The 24910-nt window shown below is 38.1% G+C and overlaps 1 protein-coding gene across 1 annotated transcript in view; it reads left to right on the forward strand.

The window, feature by feature from the left end:
* Positions 1-24910, forward strand: part of LOC128643749 (glutamate-rich protein 3-like) — a 160579-nt gene that overhangs the window by 72971 nt on the left and 62698 nt on the right. The window contains exons 7-10 of the mRNA XM_053696570.1: positions 1207-1419; positions 5622-5799; positions 17051-17237; positions 20515-20789. Of these exons, the coding sequence (XP_053552545.1) occupies positions 1207-1419; positions 5622-5799; positions 17051-17237; positions 20515-20789 (853 nt within the window). The remainder of the gene's footprint in view (positions 1-1206; positions 1420-5621; positions 5800-17050; positions 17238-20514; positions 20790-24910) is intronic.

Here is a 24910-nt window from a genome sequence, read left to right on the forward strand (position 1 = left end):
TTTAAAGGTATAGAAAGGTCAACATTAGAATGTGAGTTTGCTTTTTAGAAAAGCATTTGGGCAATATACTTCCCTTAGCAAAAATGCTTCTAGTAAAAGTTATTAGCGTTTTTTAGCGGCATACACACATATGCTGTGAGGGTCCCTGCACCAGTATTCAAGCTCAGATAGCTAGTGGTGGTGTGTATTGTGCCTGTGAAGATATAACTTGTGTCATACAAGCCACTGCTGACTCTCTTAGGTGTGGTGTATGAATACTGGTGCACAGGCCCTCACAGCATATGTGCATATGTGGCTGAAAATGAGCAATAACTTTTACTAGATACCAGTTCATATACATTTAGCCACCAATCAGTAAGCTTTACCCAGGTTCTGAACCAAAAATAGGCCGGCTCCTAAGCTTACATTCCTGCTTTTTCAACACCAAGGGCTCCATGTACGAAGCAGCGAGAGCTGCTCCGGAGCCATTGCAAGGCAGGTTCACGTAAGAGAGCCTGCTTCCCGTAATGTAAGAAGCAGCAGTCAAAATCACAAAGAGCTCGCTCACTCTCGATGATTGACAGTCCCTTCAGTCGCACGATTGGTCGCGCAAATAAAGGGGCGGGCATTACACACTGCGATAAGTGTGTAATGATACATACGGGCCAGCGGACGAACAGATCCGCTGCCCTATGTAGGGAAGGCGGGGGGACAGCATCGCAAGTTGAAAAGCTGTCTGCCCGCCTCTTAGGACATAGGGCCCCAAGAGAACTAAGAAAATAATAGGAATAATTTAGAAAGTTGCTTTAAACTGCATGCTCTATCTGAATAATAAAAGAAAAAAAAATAGGTTTCATATACCTTTAATGATCAAGTTAAAATGAAGTATTTTGCACAGGTACAGCCTGATTTGGTGCATGCGCATATATAAACTTACTACTAAGATAAATGTCTTTCAAGTTGATTTATTAAGCTGTTGCTTCTCATGCTTTTTATCTTTATAGCTGTATAAAAATGTTCTGAGTCAAATAATCAGTGTTTTACAATTTACGTAAGCAGTTTATGGGGCGTCAGTCTCCCAAATACTCAAAGTGTTAATATTATGATTAGTGTTAAGATTTTATGGTGGTGCAAAATATTGACCAGATGTTAAGGTCACATTAGTGTTAGAGACTGTAGGAGTGTCTTTTTTCATATAGCTCTAATAAGAATTGTATCTGCTTTTAGGTTGATAGAGATTTAATAAAGCTAATTAAATCAATGGATCATTCAGCTGGAGTATCTCCTTATCAACTTCCCATTATCAACAACTTTGTGATACCTGCACCTCCGCCACCTAAAAAGAATCAGAAATTTGAGAATCAACCTTTGAACTGCACATTCAGACGCAGGCGCTTCCGTCCAACTACAGCACCAAATGCACTTGAACTTTCAGCCAAGGTTTAAAGTCCCATTTTTTTCTTTTTCTATGTTTCAACCTTTAGAATATAAATCTTGCCACATTTAAATGTTTATATCTACTCAAACACACAAGGATGTTGATGTGTTATTGGGTTCACTGCGTTCTGTACTGTAGATAGGAGTTTGTCAGTTCTTGGGTTTTACTAAATGCATTTTTAAATGCGGCAAAAATAAATAAATGCCTGCAAAAAAAAAAAAATGCCCCCCCCCCCCACCACCACCACCACACCAATGCTTGTGTATTAAAATTGGTATCTTAGTCACACAATAAGGCCACATTCTGCCTAGCCAATAACCAACTTACAAGGTCACAATGTTGACTGGTTCTAACACGACAGTACTTTGCCTTTATGGGCTGAATCATTCCTTCTTCTCTCAATTTAAAAATGTTTTGTTTATTTGCAAGTGGATATGCGTCAATACCCCCTGATTTGTGTAACTATTTGGTCCTCACTAGCTGCACAGTGCCAAGATGTATTTAAACTCTTTTAGTAAGATTTTTGCTTTGTCATTATGGGGTATGGAGTATAGATTTATGTGAAAAAAAAATTAAGCCATTTAACATGCAGCATAACATAATGTGAAAATAATGAAGGGGTCTGAATACTTTCTGGATACACTGTATGTATTGACGCACATCCACTTCCTCTTTCTAACCATCATCTCCTCACTTGCAAGATCACATCCTTCCCTACAACTCCCTCTACCCCTCACACCGAACTTCACAGAAGCATTAAAGGGACACTTAAAGGGCCATTAAACCCAAAAAATATATTTCACGATTCAGATAGAGAATACAATTTTAAACAACATTCCAATTTACTTCTATTATCTAATTTGGTGCAATCTTTAGATATTCTTTTTTAAAGAAATAGCAATGCACATTGGTGAGCCAATCACATGAGGCATCTATGTGCAGCCACCAATCAGAAGCTACTGAGCCTATCTAGATATGCTTTTCAGGAAAGAATATCAAGAGAATGAAGCAATTTAGATAAGAGAAGTAAATTAGAAAGTTGTTTAAAATGGTATTCTTTATCTGAATCATGAAAGAAAAAATGTGGGTTTAATAATGTCCCTTTCACACCTGAAAGGTAACTCTTTCTGATTAATGAAAAGCAAGTAAGCACAGATGTCTATGCCATCTTGGAAGCTGACCCAAAATTGTTTAAAAAAAGTGTTTTCAATAACAATTTTGTACCTGTGCTTGATGCTCCTATGTATGCCGCCATATTGTAATGTACGTTACACACAGGTATGCGCACGGCACGGCACATTGCTCTATTATGTATGCACCATGCTGCTTAGTGGAATCTCGTTCACTGTGATGCATGCAGAGTGTGTGCTGCAGTGTTTTTATAGACATTTTTAATTGTGAAGTTATAAGTATTTTCAGCATCATAATATATATTAAAAATGTTATTGTTCACATCAAATCACACTTTATAATGTGCCCTAAACAAATCTGATGAAGTGAGTGCACGGCTCCAGACACCGTAATTGAAAAGAGCAAGTTCCGGGGAGGGAGAGGGAGGGGAGAGAACAGTCCTGGAAATAATGGGTAAAGCCTTGCATAGTGAAATCTGAGCTCAGGGTGTATATCTAATGGTTGCAGAGCATTCCTGACCCTGCAGTACATAATACTGCACCAAGAGATCCTTACTCTTTCAGCCCTAATGTTAAAACCCTCCTTGGGTTCGAAGTGTGACTCCTATTGCTGGCTTGACATAGACAGTAGTTTGAAGATGGTTACCAGATGGCTACTGACTGTGACAGGCTGCATTTGTTGAGTTTGCACATGCTCCCTGGCAGTGACAGGCTGGGCTTCAAGCACAAACACCAGCAGAAGGAGTCACGCTTCAAGTCCAAGGAGGGTTTTAACATTAGGGCTGAAAGAGTAAGGATCTCCTGGTGCAGTATTATGTACTGCAGGGTCGGGAATGCTCTGCAACCATTAGATATACACCCCAGAGCTCTGATTTCACTATGCAAGGCTTTACTCATTATTTCCAGGACTGGTACCTACGCAGATGTTCCCGTACTGCTGAGCGACACTGGAGAAAATCTCTGAAGTCAGCTGACTTTCTTCTCTACAAGTTCTTCTTGAACTACTATTCTGCCCTTAATTTTTATAAGCAACAATACTTCTCTACTCTCATCTCTACTGTTTCCTCTAACCCAAAATGTCTGCTCTCAACGTTCAATGCTTTCCTCTGCCCACCACCACCTTCTAATACAACTTCTCTCTCAGCTCAAGATTTTGCCAGCCACTTCAATAACAAAATTGACTCCATCAGAAATGAAATCAGCTCTCAACATACTGCCAATCTCCCACCCCCTCAAAAGCTCACAATCATCCAAAACCCAAATAGCCATACATTTAGCTATTTTGCCCCTGTTACCAAGGAAGACATTTCTGCCCAAATACTATCCTCACACCTCACTACCTGTCCCCTCTACCCCATCCCCTCACAGTTACTCCCCTCCCTCTCTTCTACCCTTACCCCTATACTCACACACATCTTCAACCTCTCCCTCAGCACTGGTATATTTCCCTCATTTTTAAAACATTCACTGGTCACACCTATCCTCAAAAAACCTTTTCTCAGCCCAACCTCCCCATCCAACTACCGCACTATTTCCCTACTCCCTCTTGCCTCAAAGCTTCTTGAAAAGCTAGTATATGCACGTCTATCCATTTTCCTTACACTAAACTCCCTCCTTGACCCACTGAAATCTGGATTTCGCCCCCATCATTTCATAGAGAAAGCAATTGTTAAGGTTACCAACAACCTACTTACAGCAAAATTCAAAGGCCACTTCTCTGTGATTATCCTCCTTGATCTGTCTGCAGCCTTTGATATCTATCTAACCGCACCTTTAGTGTAGCTTTCTCCAGAGCATCCTCTGCCCCGTTACCACTTTCTGATGGGGTACCTCAAGGCTTTGTCCTTGGTCCCCTTCTCTTTTTAATCTACACGTCATCATTAGTTTCCTTAATAAAGTCCCATGGGTTTCAATATCATTTGTATCCAGATGACACCCAAATCTACCTCTCTGCACCAGACCACTGTCTTTCTTATATCTCATCTTGGATGTTCTCTAACTACCTTATGCTAAATCTCTCCAAAATTGAGTTTCTTATTTTTCCCCTTCTTCCAAAATCTCCACCCCAAATTTCTCTATAACTCTTGATAACTCCATCATTACCCTTACCCCGCATGCCCGATGTCTTGGGGTCACACTTGATCTTTCTTTCACTCCTCACATTCAGTCCTTGGCTAAAGCCTTCCTCTTCCACCTTAAAAATATCTATAAAATTAGACTTTTCCTTACACAAGACACAACTAAGATTTTAATCCACTCTCATCCTTTCCCGCCTCCACTACTGCAACTTCATCCTCTCTGGTTTACCTAGCTGCTGCCTAGCTCCTCTACAATCCATAATGAATGCGTCTGCCAGGCTCTTCTTCCTTACACGTCACTCTTCATCTGCTGCACCTCTTTGCCAATCCCTTTACTGGCTTCCTCTTGCCTCCAGGATTAAAAACAAAATCTTCACTCCGACATACAAAGCCCTCAATTACACTGCTCCCCCCCCCAATATTTCAGACCTTGTCTCCAGATACTCTCCTTCCCCCTTCACTCTGCTCACAATCTCCTACTCTCCTCCTCTCTTGTTACTTTCTCACATTCCTGTTTACAGGACTTTTCCAGACTGGCTCCCATCTTGTGGAACTCCTTCCTTGCTCCACAAAACTCTCCCCTAGTTTTAACAGCTTCAAGCGCTCTCTAAAGATTCTACTATTCAGGGATGCATACAACCTACACTAACCTTCCTAACTCCATTGCTTTCCCCTTGAACTCCTTAGAATGTAAGTCTCTGAGCCATTCTGTATATATATCATTCAAAAAAATGATCAGTTATGTTTTTGGCAATGTTTCACTCTCCAAATGGTCTGATAGGTATTTCCAAAGATTTAAATTAAGGCTATATTACTTTTTGTAAAAAACAAAAAACAACAAAAAAAACTTGCAGACTAATAAACACAAATTACCCTATGTAATTACACTATGTAATATAGTATACAGTGTTTCCTCCTCCCCTTTGTTCTTGTCCAGGTTTCATTATAGAACCTGGCGGCATCTTTTTCATTTACTAAACATTTTTTTCCTTATAGGATTCTGGGAAATTTCACAAAATATCCTTACACAGCAATGTCACCGTCACCATGATTTATCTAGGAAAGAAAGTGCACTTATCCCACGGTGATGATAACAGAGATGAAATCAAAATTTTCCAGCAACATTGCGGTGGTGAAAACCTTTGTGTATTTAAAGGCAGGCTTCTGGAGGAAGGTGATTATTCAGAGATATATGTTTTCTTCTAATATGTGGCTGAATAAACCATATGGTAGAACTTTATTCATGACTGGAGAAAAAAAATGTTAGAGGAAAGACAGAAATTGTTGCCAGCCTATGTGTTTGTTCTTATTAAATAACATTTGTAATTCAATTCTACAGCTTTAAAGGGTCAATGAAATGGAAAAATTACACTCTCTAATTCGTTAGTGACCCTGCAATGCTATCTATTTACCCCCTCAAAGGCTCAGGATTTGCAGTTCTCTGCAGATACTGCCTCTGAACCAATCCTCAGTGGCAGTTGCACAGTTAGGTCACGTGACTGATGCTGCCGATTGGCTATCTGTTCTTCACCAGCAATGATCTTCAGCTCCTGAGAGGAACTTTAACTTTGTGTTTAACCCATTTGCCTGAGTTAAACACCTAGAGTTGCTGGGTAGCTAATGTTAAAATGACATACCCTAACAAATTAGAGCATGTATTTTTTACCACTATAATAGTCCTTTAAAGGGATATGAACCCAAAAAAATGATTTCATGATTCATGAAAGCATATATAGTTTTAAACAATTTTCCAATTTACTTTTATTGAATGTAAAATTCACAGGCATTCTGGCATTCACTTTAAAGGGTCTTTAAACATTAAGGGCCAGATTACCACTGGCGCGCTAACAGTTACGCACAAGCAATGTCGGGTTTATCGCGGCTGTTTGTGCACATCAGATGTAGCACTCGTATTTGAATTTTAAAGTAAACGTGATCGCTTGAGCACAAATTAAAGAAAAATACTATAGGTAAGTAATGAATTAAAATATTATATTCTGACGTTCTTTCCATTGCTGGAAAGTTTTTTCAAGTTTAATGTCCCTTTAACTGTGGCTTATACCTCAAGCACTCCCTCTCCTTAAACTGGAGGAGCAGTGTTCCACCAATAGAATAGCCGAGACTTCCTTTTGCAGGAATTCTCTGCTTGCTTACAACTAGTGAATTAAGGTAAAGCTACGACTCCCACTGCAAGCACTCTCACTCTTCCAAAATTAATAGTTACTAAGTAATAATAAGGAAACACACTGGCAAAAAACAATATGTGGCTAATGCTATATATATATATATATATATATATATATATATAGATAGATAGATAGATAGATAGATAGATAGATAGATAGATACATAGATAGATAGATAGATAGATAGATAGATAGATAGATAAACATCAATAATAAAAATGCGGTGCTACACAATTTGATCAGTTGCTAGAAATCCTAAGTGCTAGCAGTCCCAAACAAATAATATGAACAGTATTATAAAGATAAGAATTGAATAAATTTATATTCAGCTAAAGAAGGACCAAGGCTGCACAGGGATCAAATGCTTTATTACTGAAAAATTATACACAAAGATCTATTGTGAATCCGGGCCGTCTATGCTCCACCCAAATTCCAACCATAACATACACACACAATATATAAAAAAAGCCTGAGTGGCGGACATTAGCTACTATTGCTGAAAAATACCTAACATTAGAGCAAGATACTGCAGTATGCTACTAGAAACTACTGATTCCAGCAGATAAAACACATACTCTACATATCAAGTGGTACACATTACTGCCAAAAGAAAGAAAGTGAACCTATGTGGGGCCCCAACATATGAAAAAATGAATTAAAATTCAGAACAGTTCCCAGACGCTTAAGTGTATCAAACACGCACTGGTATTCAATATATAGTGACTCCTATTTGAAATTTCTGAGAAACTGAAGCGTTGGTTCATCCAGCCAGGCACTCAAGTGTTAAACAACATGCTCTGGCTTCTGATATGTAAAGCTTTTTATACAATTTATCAATATTTCATTGAACTGTGTACATGTGAAGTTTCATTTTTAATCTGTAACAACTTGGGGTAATTTCCTCTTTATATCCACTTGGCATTTGAAGTGTACAAAATATCAAACGAACACAGAATGTATCAACTTGTCTGTTTCATTTGATTGCTTACTCTCTATCGACTGGCAAGTCTATTAAAGCCAAACCTCACCTTTGTTTTCCTTATGCAAACACATCACTCGGCAAAACAACCGCTTCCATAGACACTTTCCATGTGCTTTGCAATGTTTATAGTTACCGGTGGGTTGGCATCTTCACTTGCTCCATTGTATGCGGATCATCGGGAGAGCTCAAACAATTTTGCAGCGTTGTAGTTTGACGAACTAAACTACAACGCTGCAAAATTGTTTGAGCTCTCCCGACGATCCGCATACAATGGAGCAAGTGAAGATGAAGTTGAATATAAATTTATTCAATTCTTATCTTTATAATACTGTTTATATATATATATATATATATATATATATATATATATACAGGGAGTGCAGAATTATTAGGCAAATGAGTATTTTGACCACATCATCCTCTTTATGCATGTTGTCTTACTCCAAGCTGTATAGGCTCGAAAGCCTACTACCAATTAAGCATATTAGGTGATGTGCATCTCTGTAATGAGAAGGGGTGTGGTCTAATGACATCAACACCCTATATCAGGTGTGCATAATTATTAGGCAACTTCCTTTCCTTTGGCAAAATGGGTCAAAAGAAGGACATGACAGGCTCAGAAAAGTCAAAAATAGTGAGATATCTTGCAGGGGGATGCAGCACTCTTAAAATTGCAAAGCTTCTGAAGCGTGATCATCGAACAATCAAGCGTTTCATTCAAAATAGTCAACAGGGTCGCAAGAAGCGTGTGGAAAAACCAAGGCACAAAATAACTGCCCATGAACTGAGAAAAGTCAAGCGTGCAGCTGCCAAGATGCCACTTGCCACCAGTTTGGCCATATTTCAGAGCTGCAACATCACTGGAGTGCCCAAAAGCACAAGGTGTGCAATACTCAGAGACATGGCCAAGGTAAGAAAGGCTGAAAGACGACCACCACTGAATATAATAATAATTATATTATATAATAATTATATAATAATTATATGTATATATATATATATACAGGGAGTGCAGAATTATTAGGCAAGTTGTATTTTTGAGGATTAATTTTATTATTGAGCAACAACCATGTTCTCAATGAACCCAAAAAACTCATTAATATCAAAGCTGAATAGTTTTGGAAGTAGTTTTTAGTTTGTTTTTAGTTATAGCTATTTTAGGGGGATATCTGTGTGTGCAGGTGACTATTACTGTGCATAATTATTAGGCAACTTAACAAAAAACAAATATATACCCATTTCAATTATTTATTTTTACCAGTGAAACCAATATAACATCTCAACATTCACAAATATACATTTCTGACATTCAAAAACAAAACAAAAACAAATCAGTGACCAATATAGCCACCTTTCTTTGCAAGGACACTCAAAAGCCTGCCATCCATGGATTCTGTCAGTGTTTTGATCTGTTCACCATCAACATTGCGTGCAGCAGCAACCACAGCCTCCCAGACACTGTTCAGAGAGGTGTACTGTTTTCCCTCCTTGTAAATCTCACATTTGATGATGGACCACAGGTTCTCAATGGGGTTCAGATCAGGTGAACAAGGAGGCCATGTCATTAGATTTTCTTCTTTTATACCCTTTCTTGCCAGCCACGCTGTGGAGTACTTGGACGCGTGTGATGGAGCATTGTCCTGCATGAAAATGATGTTTTTCTTGAAGGATGCAGACTTCTTCCTGTACCACTGCTTGAAGAAGGTGTCTTCCAGAAACTGGCAGTAGGACTGGGAGTTGAGCTTGACTCCATCCTCAACCCGAAAAGGCCCCACAAGCTCATCTTTGATGATACCAGCCCAAACCAGTACTCCACCTCCACCTTGCTGGCGTCTGAGTCGGACTGGAGCTCTCTGCCCTTTACCAATCCAGCCACGGGCCCATCCATCCGGCCCATCAAGACTCACTCTCATTTCATCAGTCCATAAAACCTTAGAAAAATCAGTCTTGAGATATTTCTTGGCCCAGTCTTGACGTTTCAGCTTGTGTGTCTTGTTCAGTGGTGGTCGTCTTTCAGCCTTTCTTACCTTGGCCATGTCTCTGAGTATTGCACACCTTGTGCTTTTGGGCACTCCAGTGATGTTGCAGCTCTGAAATATGGCCAAACTGGTGGCAAGTGGCATCTTGGCAGCTGCACGCTTGACTTTTCTTAGTTCATGGGCAGTTATTTTGCGCCTTGGTTTTTCCACACGCTTCTTGCGACCCTGTTGACTATTTTGAATGAAATGCTTGATTGTTCGATGATCACGCTTCAGAAGCTTTGCAATTTTAAGAGTGCTGCATCCCTCTGCAAGATATCTCACTATTTTTGACTTTTCTGAGCCTGTCAAGTCCTTCTTTTGACCCATTTTGCCAAAGGAAAGGAAGTTGCCTAATAATTATGCACACCTGATATAGGGTGTTGATGAATTATGGTGCGGTACGGCTATTACCACTGAAAAATTGGCCATTGTGCTGGAATGGTCGGTAACGCATATTATGAGTTGCGGCACCTTAGCTATACCGCAAGTATTTTAGCTTGTAACGCAATGTTAATTCCGCACTCAAAAAAATTACCTTTGAGTGCGGGAATTTCCATACCCTTAATTATCCCCTAATCTGCCGCCCACCCACATTGCGACTATTAAATAAACCTATTAACCCCTAATCCACCCCCCACCCACATCGCCAACACTAAATAAATCTAGTAACCCCTAAAACGCTGCTCCCCGACATCGCCAACACTAAATAAAATGATTAACCCTAATTAGCCGCCCCCGACATCGCCCTCAAATCTCAAAACACTAAATTAAACTATTAACCCCTAAACCTAACACCCCTAATTTTAAATTAAAACTTACAATATAACTATCTTAAAATAAATAAAAACTTACCTGTGAAATAAAAAAAATAACATTTTACTATAAATTAACCTAACATTACTATTCTAATAAAATTTAAAAAAAAACTACTGATTAAAAAACCTAAATTACAAATTCAAAAAAACCTAATACTGCGAAAAAAATAAAAAACTAAGATTACAAAAAGTAATACACTAAATTACAAAAAATAAAAAACTTTAAGATTGCAAAAAAAGGATAAGAGCTACTGAAATTCTATTGGCTGTTCAAAACAGCCAATAGGATGCGACTTACTGAAATCCTTTTGGCTGATTTGAACAGCCAATAGGATTTCAGTAGCTCTCATCCTATTGGCTGATTTGAATTTGAAGAATCAAATTAGCCAATAGGAATGCAAGGTATGCCATTTTTAAATGAGTACCTTTCATTCAACTTCAGTGTACGGCTGTGATCGTATGAAGAGGACGCTCCACACAGGATGTCATCACCGGTCCTGGATAGCTCCGCTCCGCGGAAAACCTGATACTACGAAAAAAATAAAAAAAATCTAACATTACAAAAAATAATAAACACTAAATTACAAAAAATAATAAACAAAATTATCAAAAATAAAAACAAAAATAAAAACAATCACACCTAATCTAATAGCCCTATAAAAATACCCCCCCCCCCCAAAATAAAAACACCCCCTAACCTACAATAGATTACCAATAGCCTTTAAAAGTGCCTTTTGTAGGGCATTGCCCTAAGTTACACAGCTCTTTTACCTAGAAAAAAAAAAACTAAGTCCTCCCCACAGGAAAACCCCCCTCTCATTTGTATGGGCATTCAGCTCTTTTACTGCCCTTAAAAGGGCATTCAGCTCTTTTACAAGCCCAAAGCCCTAATCTAAAAAAAAAAAAACAGTCCAAAAAGCTAACACTTAACCCAGAATATCTACTCACGGTTCCTGAAGTCTTGACATCCATCTCCATCCAGGTGGCGAGAAGTCTTCATCCAGGCGGCGAGATATTCTTCTATCTGAGCGTTGAGCATGAACCCATGAGCTCGCATTTTATTGGCTGATTGGAACAGCCAATAGAATGTGAGCTCAATCCTATTGGCTGATTGCATCAGCCAATAGGATTTTTCCTACCTTAATTCTGATTGGCTGATAGAATCCTATCAGCCAATCGGAATTGAAGGGACGCCATCTTGGATGACGTCATTTAAAGGAACCTTCATTCTTCAGTTGGACTTCATTTGAAGAGGATGCTCCGCGTCGGCTGCATTGAAGATGGACCCACTCCGCTCCAGATGGATGAAGATAGAAGATGCCGCCTGGATGAAGACTTCTGCCCCTCTGGAGGACCTCTTCTGGCCGGATCGGATGAAGACTTCTGCCCCTCTGGGGGTCCACTTGTGCCCGGCTGGGTGAAGATGTCTCAAGGTAGGGTGATCTTCAAGGTGTTAGTGTTAGGTTTTATTAAGGGGGGATTGGGTGGGTTTTAGAGTAGGGTTGGGTGTGTGGGTGGTGGGTTTTAATGTTGGGGGGTATTGTATTTTTTTTTACAGGTAAAAGAGCTGATTACTTTGGGGCAATGCCCCACAAAAGGCCCTTTTAAGGGCAATTTGTGTAATTTAGTATAGGGTAGGGAATTTTATTATTTTGGGGGGCTTTTTTATTTTATTGGGGGGATTAGATTAGGTGTAATTAGTTTAAAAAATTGTAATTATTTTTTTATTTTCTGTAATTTAGTGTTTGTTGTTTCTTGTACTTTAGTTTATTTAATTTAATTGTAATTAATTGTAGGTAGTTTAGGTAATTAATTTAATGATAGTGTAGTGTTAAGTGTAATTGTAACTTAGGTTAGGATTTATTTTACAGGTACTTTTGTATTTATTTTAGCTAGGTAACTATTAAATAGTTACTAACTATTTAATAACTATTCTACCTAGTTAAAATAAATACAAAGTTTCCTGTAAAATAAAAATAAACCCTAAGATAGCTACAAGGTAACTATTAGTTATATTGTAGCTAGCTAAGGGTTTATTTTACAGGTAAGTATTTAGTTTTAAATAGGAATTATTTAATTAATTGTATTAATTTTATTTAGATTTATTTAAATTATATTTAAGTTAGGGGGGTGTTAGGGTTAGGGTTAGACTTAGGTTTAGGGGTTAATACCTTTAATATAGTTGCGGCGACGTTGGGGGCGGTAGATTAGGGGTTAATAAATGTAGGTAGGTGTCGGCGATGTTAGGGACGGCAGATTAGGGGTTAATAATATTTAACTAGTGTTTGTGAGGCGGGAGTGCAGCGGTTTAGGGGTTAATACATTTATTAAAGTGGCGGCGATGTCCGGTCTGCAGATTAGGGGTTACAATTTTTATTATTATTAAGTGTTTGCGATGTGGATTAATTTATAGTTTAATGTTATTTTTTTTTAATTTCACAGGTAAGGTTTAATTTATTTAATGATGGAATTCCGCATTGTAATTGTTGCGAGCTTGATTCGATCTAGTTATCAAAGCCTACAGACCGGCAAAAGTTGAAATCTGCGACGTAACATACGATCTGCCGGTCTCAATCCGACACAGATCGATGTTTACATCATTACAGACCCACGCCGCCACTAAATAAACATATAAACCCCTATCCCACCGCTCCTGGACCCCGCCGCAACTAAATAAACATATTAACCCCTATCCCGCCGCTCCTGGACTGCGCCGCCACTAAATAAACGTATTAACCCCTATCCCGCCGCTCCCGGACCCCGCCACCACTAAATAAACGTATTAACCCCTAAACCTCTGGTCTCCCACATCACTACCACCAACTAAACCTATTAACTCCTAACCCGCCAGCCCCCCACATCGCAATAAACTAAATTAAGCTATTAACCCCTAAACCTAACAACCCGCTAACTTTAAATTAAAATTACAACATCCCTATCTTCAAATAAATTTAAACTTAGCTGTAGAATTAAAATAAACTATTTTTAAACTATTAATTAACCTACCCTAACTATTATACTACACTTAATATAAACTACCAATTAAATTAACTAAATTACATATTAAAAAAACCTAACCCTACTAAAATTATTTTAATCTACTATTAAACCTAATTACAAATTACTAAATTACCAAAAAAATAAACGCTAAGTTACAAAAATAAAAAACACTAAATTACGAAAACAAACAAACTACATTATCAAAAATAAAAAATAATTACACCTAATCTAATAGCCCTATCAAAATAAAAAAGCCCCCCAAAATAAAAAAATCCCTAGCCTAAAATAAACTACCAATGGCCCTTTAAAAGTGCCTTTTGTGGGGCATTGCCCCAAAGAAATCAGCTCTTTTACCTGTAAAAAAAAATACAAACACCCCCCAACAATAAAACCCACCACCCACCCAACCAACCCCCCACATAAAAACCCTATCTAAAATAACCTAAGTTACCCATTGCCCTTAAAAAGGCATTTGTATGGGCATTGCCCTTAAAAGGGCATTTAGCTCTTTTACCTGCCCAGACCCTACTCTTAAAATAAAACCCACCTAAAAAAAAAATTAAATAAGCCTAACACTAACCCCCGACGATCCACTTACAATTCTTGAAGTCCCGCTTGAAGGATCGATCCATCTGGCAAGAAGTCTACATCCGGGCGGCAAGAAGTCTTCATCCGGATAGCCTCTTCCATCTTCATCCAGCTGGCGAAGTCTTCATCCAGACGGCATCTTCTATCTTCATCCATCCGGTGCGGAATGAGTCCATCCTGAAGACATCTGGTGCGGAGCTCCTCTTCAATACGGTCACCACTGTAATCTGGAACTTGAATACAAGTGACGTCATCCAAGATGGTGTCCCTTGCATTCCTATTGGCTAAAAGGTTCCAATCAGCCAATAGGATTAGAGCTGCTAAAACATTTTAGTATAGTGGTGGCGTTTAGTGACAGGGTATAAATAAAGTTGGTAAAAAGCCGAATAGATGCGAGATCGATGACTGTTAGTTAACAACAGTCCGATGCTCATCGCCCCGTAGTTGGTGCGCGTCTTTTTGCCGCCTTTTTTTCTAAATAAGGAGAGCGTATTCAGGTCCACGGCAGCGATGTTATATGATGTTAGGTGAGCATATTGGTGCCTTCGAATTCAACAAAGTTGACGGCTTGATAGAGATCCCCCTAAGGGTTTATGTTAGGGTGTTAGGCTTAAACGTAACTTTATTTCCTCCATATACATCAATGGGGTTGCGTTACAGTGATTTGCCATTCCCCGATCGCAGGTGTTAGATTTTTTTCTAACACTTTCTCCCCATTGATGTCTATGGGGGAAAGCGTGTACGAGCACGTAAACTCAGCCCTTGGCTTTTGTGCGGTATGGAGCTTAACGCACCATACCACACAGCACAAGGAGGTTTTTCAGTAACTCGTAATGGCAGCGCTTTGGAAAGTGTGGTACCGCTCATATTTTTGCGTTAGTTACGCACCCTGTTTAACGCAAAACTCGTAATCTAGGTGAATGTTATAAAAAAAAATAAGCAAAACTAAACATTGTTACAAAACACTCCCAGATGGGCTATACAAATGGATCATCTGCAAAACATTTATGCAAAAATAAATCTGGTGTACAATGTCCCTTTAAACACAGCACTGGAAGCAAAAAGGGTAAGATGTACATTTCATTTGCATATCTTACCCAGTGTTCTCTATTACAATGGCAACAATGTATACAGAATATTTCCGAGGAAAAGCAAGTAGGGATATTTGCCTAATGTGTTAATTGGCTATACAATTATTTTTGTGATGTACTCATGTAATACTTATAGGATAAGTAGACTTTAAAGTGCCATAAAATAGGTTTAGATCTGTGCATATCCTAAAAGGGCTAATTAAGTAAAAATAGTTTGCATAATTTTTTTTTAAAAAATTGCTGGCAAGTATTTTAAAAATATTTTCAAAAATAAGCAAAATTAGTTACAAAGCCATGCTGTCTGGATTAGTGTGATCCACCCCCCCCCCCATTGTATTTCAGATGAGTTCACAGTTTCTAGACATGCTCCAGCAGATAATCCCTATTCACTTTTGCATTCTAACAAAAGAACAATAGATATAGATACAGCTATAGAAGGAAATGTGTGGGGGATTAGAGTTTTTCTAAAAAGAAAGGGTTAATGGTGAGGCACTGTAGTATAAATTTGCAGGTAAAGTAATGAAAGTACATATTATTGTGTCTCTATCCCAACTTGTTTTATGTCCCTTTAAAATGTTATAATGCTTATTCTGTTTTCATTTCTTCATTTAATAAAGACCATTAAGACCTTTCTATGTGTAACAATCTCCCAGCATATGTGTTTGGGCAAATATATAAATGCAAAAATGCCTAGATTTAAACTCTACTGAAAATTAACAGGACAGTAAAATAAAAAATAACCTAGAGCATACAATATTAAACCACTTTTCATTTAGTTTCTATTTTTTAATCTGCTTTGTTCACATGGTATCCTTTGTTGAAGAGCAGTGGACTTCTTAGAGCTAGCAGCTAATTGTTGTCTGCACACATATACCCCTTTTTATTGGATCAACCAATGTGTTTCTCCCAGTACAGCATTGTTGCTCCTTCAACAAAAGATATCAAGAGAATTATCCAAACTGATAAAGCAAGTAAATTGGAAAATTATTTAACCCTTTGAGTGCTAAGCACTTTCCCACCTGGGTGCTAAGCTGTTTTAAGTTTTTTTTTTTAAATATTTTTTTTTTAACTTTTTATTTCCTTCAGATCCCCAAGACTTACTCTCTCTGTTGGAAAGGTTAGGCGATTACCTTTCCGACAGTGGGTCTTGGGGATCTATAGCTGCTTAGATGCCTGAGATGCAGGCCTCTAAGCAGCATGCCCCCTTTTTCTATACTTAACATTGTCATTTTTAAATAAAGTTGCGCAGTGACGTCATTGCGCGTGACGTCACCGCGCATAATGTGAAGCCCCGGCAATGCCTGTCACTATACAGGCCCGATCGCTGGGGTAGGAGCAGGTGGGAGCCCCCAGATCTCCCTCAAGATGGGAGAGTGCTAGCGACAGCTCTGAGCCGTCATTAGCACCTGAGTGGGAAACTCTGCAACAGCTCAGAGCCGTCGTTAGCACTAAAAGGGTTAAAATTGTATGCTCTAACTAAATCATGAAAGAAAAAAATTGGGGTTTCTTGTCCCTTTAAACAAACAACCTGTATTTGTAACCGAGAAATCTAGACAGGTTTACTGGTTATCATTTTCATTAAAACGCATACAGTGAGGTCTATAAAAACATTAGAATTACTAGATTTGAAGGTGTTTTAGAGTCTATAGTTTAATGGAGGCAACCCTTGGTTTTCCTTGACTTTGATCAGTCACTACACTTTAGGGTCCTGCAGTTACTCACTAATGGTTTTACCATTTCAGAGACGTTTCATTTCATTTCGAGGAGGCATCGTGGATTTCCATTCAGCCTCACATTTTATATTGATGGCCTTCAAGTGGATCGGCTGAGTTCTTGCTGTGAATACAAACATCGTAAAGGCGCAATTCTGGGAGGCAAAAATGGTTATTTTGGATTCATTAATGTTGAAGGTGCTTCTCCTTGCTACAGGTAAAAAGTTATTCTATGCACCTTTTCTACCCCCCTCTTCTCTACAGCTCTATTAGTCAAACGGACACTGGGGTAGATACAATAAATAGCTTCTAGGTAGACGTGCGTTTAGTTTCGTTCTGAATCAAAATTCGGACAAATTTGTCAAATTCGCAGCTTCGGAACGATTCGAATTTCAGACTTACTCTAGCAACGAAACTAACGATTAAATCCGAATTAGTTTGGATTTATTTGTTACATTCGAATGGCCATGGACTAATCACAATTACACTAGTATTGTACAGTATATTAGGTTATATCACTGTGCTAGCTCTGTGCAGGGCACTTATGTTGATTCAGATGGGTTACACCTAATATTACAGTACATAGTACTACTCTAATACACAGCACATCCCACCTAACACATACCGAACTTCTGAATTTACGAATCGAATCCGAACCAAATATATCCGAATACATCTGATTTTATTCGAATCAGAATGAATCCAAAACGAATATATTTGAATGTATCCGAATCGATCCGAAAGCGAAATTCTAAAAAATCCGAATAGGTCCAAAATGAACCGAAACAAATTTTTCCACCGCGCACAAGTCTACTTCTAGGTACTTTATGCTCTTCAGCCTCTCCAGCTTCTAGGGTTTTCTTTGAAGCTCATTCACTAATGAATGTAGAGCAGGGTCATGTTTTAGCCTAATCTAATTGGCCTGTGCCTAAGTCAGGAAGATTTGGGGGAGCAGCATGTTTAGATGGGTAGTTATATGACTTGATACCTTCGCCCTCCTATGCTTGTAATTTTATTACAAATCAATGACTCCTGGTAGTCTAGTGGTGTAGGTAGCCTTCCAAATATTAGCTAGAGTGGGAGGGGTTCATTTGCCAGAGCATATGTTAGCACCAAAACTAAAAACAACACTGATTTAGAGATTTGTGAACTTTAGTGAATCTGTTGCAAAGAATAACATAGGAATTTGAAAAGTTGAAGAGACTAGAGAAGCTGATAAGCTTAGAGCGGCTGGAGAAAATCTGTGTGAATCTACTCTAATGTCAACATGATACAAAAATAATGATTCTGAATATAATCATTAATGGTATTGTGGTTAAATATTGTTACGTTTTAGTATTAAAGATCTATTTGTATAATACTAAACGTTTAGCAGTTCAGAGACACAAATTTAATATGAATATAGAACCTTAAAGCTATTTAGCAATTGGTTTTGGAAGATAACATTTCTTTAGAAAGTGTTATTATTCAGTATTAATCTGATATATCTAAATGTATGGCACTGCTGCATTTTGTCCCCTTGCTGGAATTTGTCCTGGAAGTCAGCCTGTGCAGTATGTGAGCAAATGAACTACACGTATATGCACATGGTTGAAGTGATGGTAAACTTTTTTTTGTTTTTTTGTTTTTAATCCATCTGTGAAAGGGTTAAATTATGTTCATATAATAATGCACCTATTGCAATGTGATGCCAGCCCATTTGGATGGACTCTTTTTTAATGACAATTCCAGTGAACATCTAATCAACATGTGTGCCATATGTAAAGTGACCATATGTACTGGTTTTACCAGTACAGTACTGTTTTTTTTGGACATTGGTCTGGTTAGTCGTGAGATGTAACCAGTAAACTTTAGGACTACAGAATCAAAATGATTAATTTATCATAAGATTGAGTACACCAATGATTGATAAACCAGCCTTAAATTAATTTATCCTAGTTTTAGTTTTAGTTTACACAACGGTTCTCATCGTTGGATCTCGGCAATACTCGGCATTTAGCACACGCACTCTCACTATATTGTGCCGGCTGCCGAACCTCTTTTTTTCTTTGATGAACAATATGTGGTCCAGTGATAAAACTCAATTACATGTTGAAACTTTGAAATGTTTGCTAATTACTAAATATCATTTTAACCAAACTTGCATGGAATTTTATAAAAACATCCAGGAAAACTAATTATTATTAAAATCAATCCACTTTTCACAAAAGTATAAGACACAAAATTAGGAATGTAGATTAAGTCCTTTTGTACCATTTTTTTTTTAAATTAAAACCATTTTGTTTTCTTCTGCACTTGTTTCTTTATTACTTGGATCCCAAAATCCTAAGTATACAATTATGTACTAATCTACCCATATCAAATATTTTATTTTTTCCTCACAAAATTACTTTCATAATATATAATATAAATAAAAGAAGTACATTTTATTGTATTCTTTCACTTAAAGAAAAATAAAGATAAGCATATACTATTACTCATACTGTCTAAGCTATTTTAAATGACCTGGTTTTAAATTTGAAAATAAATGGTAACCATAGTCATATGACAATCTAGAAGTCCAGCCCCTTTAAAGCCCTTAGAAAGCCTATGTAGAGAGTGGGTGGGACTGCTCTATACATCACAGAACAGCCAAAAGAGGAAATAAAGGGGGGCAGAGGAACAGACAATACCAATTAGGATTATAAACCTTTTATTATAAAATATACATACACTTTAAAAAAAATAATTATGTGTTTTTACTTGCAAATTAATATATTTTTCATTGCAACATTCTTATAATCTAAAATTTACCATCACTTTAATTTAATCATACTTTAATGACACATGTAGATTCCAATTCAGCACAGACTGGTTACCACCTATTGAGTTTAACGTTTACATGAAAAAAATAAACTCTTTTGGTTTAGTTGTTACTTCTACCGCCTTCAAAAATTATTTTTAAACCTAAGCCTAATCTGCAATGCCTAACTCAGTAGGCCTACATTCTTGACACCTAGCACTGAATGTCTGCATGAAATTGAGTCATTCTTTGGTAAATTAATATGATTAACCAGCCATACAAGAAAGAGGGGCTCAGTTTAGTCCTGACACCATAATGGAACTTGAGCTTCTGATGGCTTCTAAACTATGATGAGGATCTTGATGTTCTTTCTTTATGGTGGCTAGAAGACACTGAAGACCAGAGTAGGATCTGCAAATCAGAAATAATACATTCATGAAATGAGGATTACATCTTAATATTTACTTGTGTATGAAGATTTGCTTAAGAGGGCAATCTCTTGGATGGTGGTAGCTTGGGTTTTAGGTCTTATTGAGGGAGTTTAGATGTCTGGTATTAGGTCTACTAAGATTTATTTTTGTTGTTTTTTTCTTTTGATCTGGGTGCTAGTTATGATTGCCATTGGCAATAGACATATTTATGTCCATTTGAGAACGATTATTTTGGTGTCTCAGGTACACTGTATGAATATGTTTTTAACATTTAATTATAGATGCATTATTGCCATGGGTCTTGATAAAAAACCATCTCCTCCACCAAAAAAAACGAAAGAGGAAGAAGAAAATAAGGATAAGTATAGTGACCACCAGAAAGATGAATCGATGATGGATGAGGATGTTCCTGATGAAAAGAAGGCTGATGAGGATCCAACCCTTGAAACAAACGAAGAGAAAAGTGAGATGGATTATGAAGAAGAAAATATAGTTAAAGAAGAAGAAAAGGGAGACAAATCTGATGCTTATGAAGCTGACGATGAATCTAAAGATGGTAAATTTCAAATTCAAATTGCCAAATTATATAGAACTAGTCCTAAAGCCCGTTCACACGGGCCGTGTTGTGTTAGAGATATTCATATATTCTCTCTCTCTCTCTCTCTCTCTCTCTCTCTCTCTCTTTCTCTCTCTTTCTCTCCCCCCGGTCCGCGCCCTGCTAGTTGCAGGGGTGCACGTGCGAGCAGCTGTGCTCTTTGCCCGGTCCTCGCGCTGCTGGTTTCTAAGGCCAAGTGTTTGTCTGAACTGCGCATGACGGCTTCAGACAAACTCTTGTCTTTTATAATATAGGATGGTACCTTTCCTCTCTCGGTAGTTACCCTATTTAATTTAATTTGAAAAATGTGTTATATTTTTTGCACGCTTTACAAAAGCTTGTTTAGTATATAATTTAACACTTTAGGAATTTGATGTTTGATATATAAAAGAAATATTTATTTTATTTTGTTCTGCTGAAAGTCTTGTTAAATATACATTGGGGCCGAATTATCATTGTGCGAGCGGACATGATCCGATATTGCGGATCATGTCCGCTGCACATCGATAAATGCCGACAGCATACGCTCTCTGCATTTATCGGCCGCTAGCAGGGGGTGTCAATCAACCCGATCGTATTCGATCGGGTTGAATTGTGGCGATCTCTGTCCGCCTCATCAGAGCTGGCGGACAGGGTTATGAAGCAGCGGTCTTTAGACCGCTGCTTCATATTTTGTGTTTCATATTTTGTGTTTCCGGCGAGTCTGAAACACAGGGCATCAAGCTCCATACGTAGCTTGATAAATATGTCCCATTGTCTCCACTATGGACATCTATCAAACTGAACTAATAGAAATGTTCAAGTGCAGCTTGCCAGAAGTTACCATTCGCTACAAAAGAAAACATTTTGGGCTAGATTTATCAACACTGAGGCGTACAGGGGCTCAGCTCGCCTATGGCGGGGCAAAATTACCCGCAGGTAATTAATATTGCACACGAGCGCAATTTTGCGCTCGCATGCAATCCCGCCCCCTGCCCGCGCACAGCCAATCACGCGCGGGCAGGAGCTGTCAATCTCCTCGGTCGGACTCGACCGAGGAGATTGAATTTCGTCACAATAGAGGTGGCGTAGATGTTAGGGAAGCAGCGGTCTGGTGACTGCTGCTTGATAAATCCCGGCGAACAAGTTCTTGAGAGAACTTGCTGCCGTAGGGGCTTCATAAATCTAGCTTTTTGCATTAAGATATTATTAGGATTTTTCAGTGGCATATCCACATATGCTGAGAGGGTCTGTATGCCAGTATGCAAACACTACCCTTTCTCAGAGAATCAGTAGTGACTTGTATGAAACAAATTAAGTCTTCACGCATAATGTACACCCCCACCAGCTCTCTGAGCTTGAATGCTGGTGCACGGGTTCACACAGCGTATGTGCATATGCCACTGAAAAGCAGTGATAACTTTTACTAGAAGCCTTTTTGCAGATGGAAGTATATTGCAAAAATGCTTCCATTTATAATTGAAATAAAACCACGCACATTTTAATGTTGACCTTTTTATACCTTTAACTTTAAAAACATATCAGAGATAACATTTGCACAAAACACATTATTATTAGAATTTATATAATCTCTAAACACATTTATGGTTTCTAAATCTAGATTTCATATATTAGGGTTTTCATGACACTCATCTATAACAATACATGATACTATTGAAGTGTGGAGTTTATTTCTATCAAATGTATTAAAGAGACAGGAATGCCCAAACATGAATCAGATATAACACAATTTTAAACAACTTTTAAATTGACTTTAATGATCAAATTTGCTTAATTCTCTTCAACATTGGGTACTAAGAGAACAAAGCCCATTTGGAAATAGAAATTATTTTAAAAGTGTCTTAAAATGACATGCTCTATTTGATTCTTGCAAGTGTAATTTTGACTTTAAAGGGGCAGTCAAGTCCAAAAAAACTTTCATGATTCAAATAGGTCATGTAATTTTAAACAACTTTCCAATTTACTTTTATCACCAATTTTGCTTTGTTCTTTTGGTATTCTTATTTGAAAGTTAAACCTAGGAGGTTCATATGCTAACTTAGACCTTGAAGGCCGTCTCTAATCTAAATGCATTTTGTCAGTTTTTCACCACTAGAGGGCATTAGTTCATGTGTTTCATATAGGTAACATTGAGCTCATGCATGTGAATTTACCATGGAGTGAGCACTGATTGGCTAAAATGCATGTCTGTCAAAAGAACTGAAATAAGGGGCAATCTGCAGAGGCTTAGATACAAGGTAATTACAGAGGTAAAACGTGTATTATTTTAACTGTGTTGGTTATACAAAACTGGGGAATGGGTAATAAAGGGATTATCTATCTTTTAAAACAACAAAAATTCTGATGTTGACTGTCCCTTTAAGTAAGTACACAAAACTCTGGCATTTACAACTTTTGTGAATTGGTGTTTAAGTTGAATGTATTATAGCATTTTATTAATGAAAATATGGTTTCTGGTACCTCCTTAAAGGGATTAACATTATAGATAATTTTGCACACTAGGCATGTTTCCAAGCATGACATGGACAGGGTACAGCTGTTTATTGGTGTTTATCTGCTTATTCTACTTCTGATTGGCTCACTGGCTCAGGAGCAGTAATGCATTATGAGTCTTGAGCGGACGTTAAATGTGTATTTAACCATGTTAAACACATTAAAAGTATTTGTGCAATAATTTTGTTTTAAAGAATTAGGGGTCAATTTATTATTGGCCGAATTGGGCCAATTCACCCTGTTTCCGCACGAGCCTTTAGTTTCGCCCGAATCAGGAGTGGAAGACAGCTATAGACTGCTCCTTAACTCATACGCCACCTCTGAGGCTGCGTACAGCAATCCGCCCGATCCTATACAATCGGGCTGATTGACACCCCCTGCTAGCGGCCGATTGGCAGGGAGCAGTATTGCACAAGCAGTTCACTAGAACTGCTTGTGCAATGCTGAATACGGACAGACTTTAATAAATTGACCCCTTAGAGCATTTTACGATTCCATTATTATGTTTGTTAAGTTTTCTGCAGTTTTTGATATCCACACACAATTTTTAACCTCTCTCTTAGGCCCTTATGATCAAAGTATCGTGGTAATGGCGGTATATTAAAATGGGATCCGTTGTGCAATTGAAATTGCCTGTGAAATTTTAAAAAGGGCTGAAATCAGTTTTTGAAGGCAATATCACCAAGAGGCAGTTTACTATACTTCTCTGTGGGTGGCGATGCTTTACTGGCAAAATATTAATGGGATACTTAACTCAAATTTTTTAATAAATTGACCCCTTAGAGCATTTTACGATTCCATTATTATGTTTGTTAAGTTTTCTGCAGTTTTTGATATCCACACACAATTTTTAACCTCTCTCTTAGACCCTTATGATCAAAGCATCGTGGTAATGGCGGTATATTAAAATGGGATCCGTTGTGCAATTGAAATTGCCTGTGAAATTTTAAAAAGGGCTGAAATCAGTTTTTGAAGGCAATATCACCAAGAGGCAGTTTACTATACTTCTCTGTGGGTGGCGATGCTTTACTGGCAAAATATTAATGGGATACTTAACTCAAATTTTTTCTTTCATCATTCAGATAGAGCATGCAATTTTAGCCAACTTTCTAATTTGCTCCTTTTATCAAATTTTCTTTGTTCTCTTGCTATCTTTATTTGAAAAACAAGAATGTAAGTTTAGGAGCCGGCCCATTTTTGGTTCAGCACCTAGGATGCGCTTGTTGATTGGTTGCTAAATGTACCCACCAAACAGCAAGCACTATCCTGGGTGTTTAACCAAAAATGGGCCGGCTCCTTAGCTTAGATATCTGCTTTTTCAATAAAAGATGGCAAGAATACAAAGAAAAAATTATAATATGAGTAAATTAGAAAATTGCTTAAAATTGCATACTCTGGGGCCTATCTATCAAGCTCCGTACGGAGCTTGAGAGCCCGTGTTTCTGGCAAGCCTGCTCCATAACCCTGTCCGCCTGCTCTGATGAGGCGGACAGGAATCGCCGGAATTCAACCCGATCGAATACGATCGGGTTGATTGACACCCCCTGCTGGCGGCCGATTGGCCGCGAATCTGCAGGGGGGCGGCGTTG

This window comes from Bombina bombina, unplaced genomic scaffold, assembly GCF_027579735.1.
Source record: "Bombina bombina isolate aBomBom1 unplaced genomic scaffold, aBomBom1.pri scaffold_716, whole genome shotgun sequence".
In the NCBI taxonomy this organism is placed as follows: domain Eukaryota; kingdom Metazoa; phylum Chordata; class Amphibia; order Anura; family Bombinatoridae; genus Bombina; species Bombina bombina.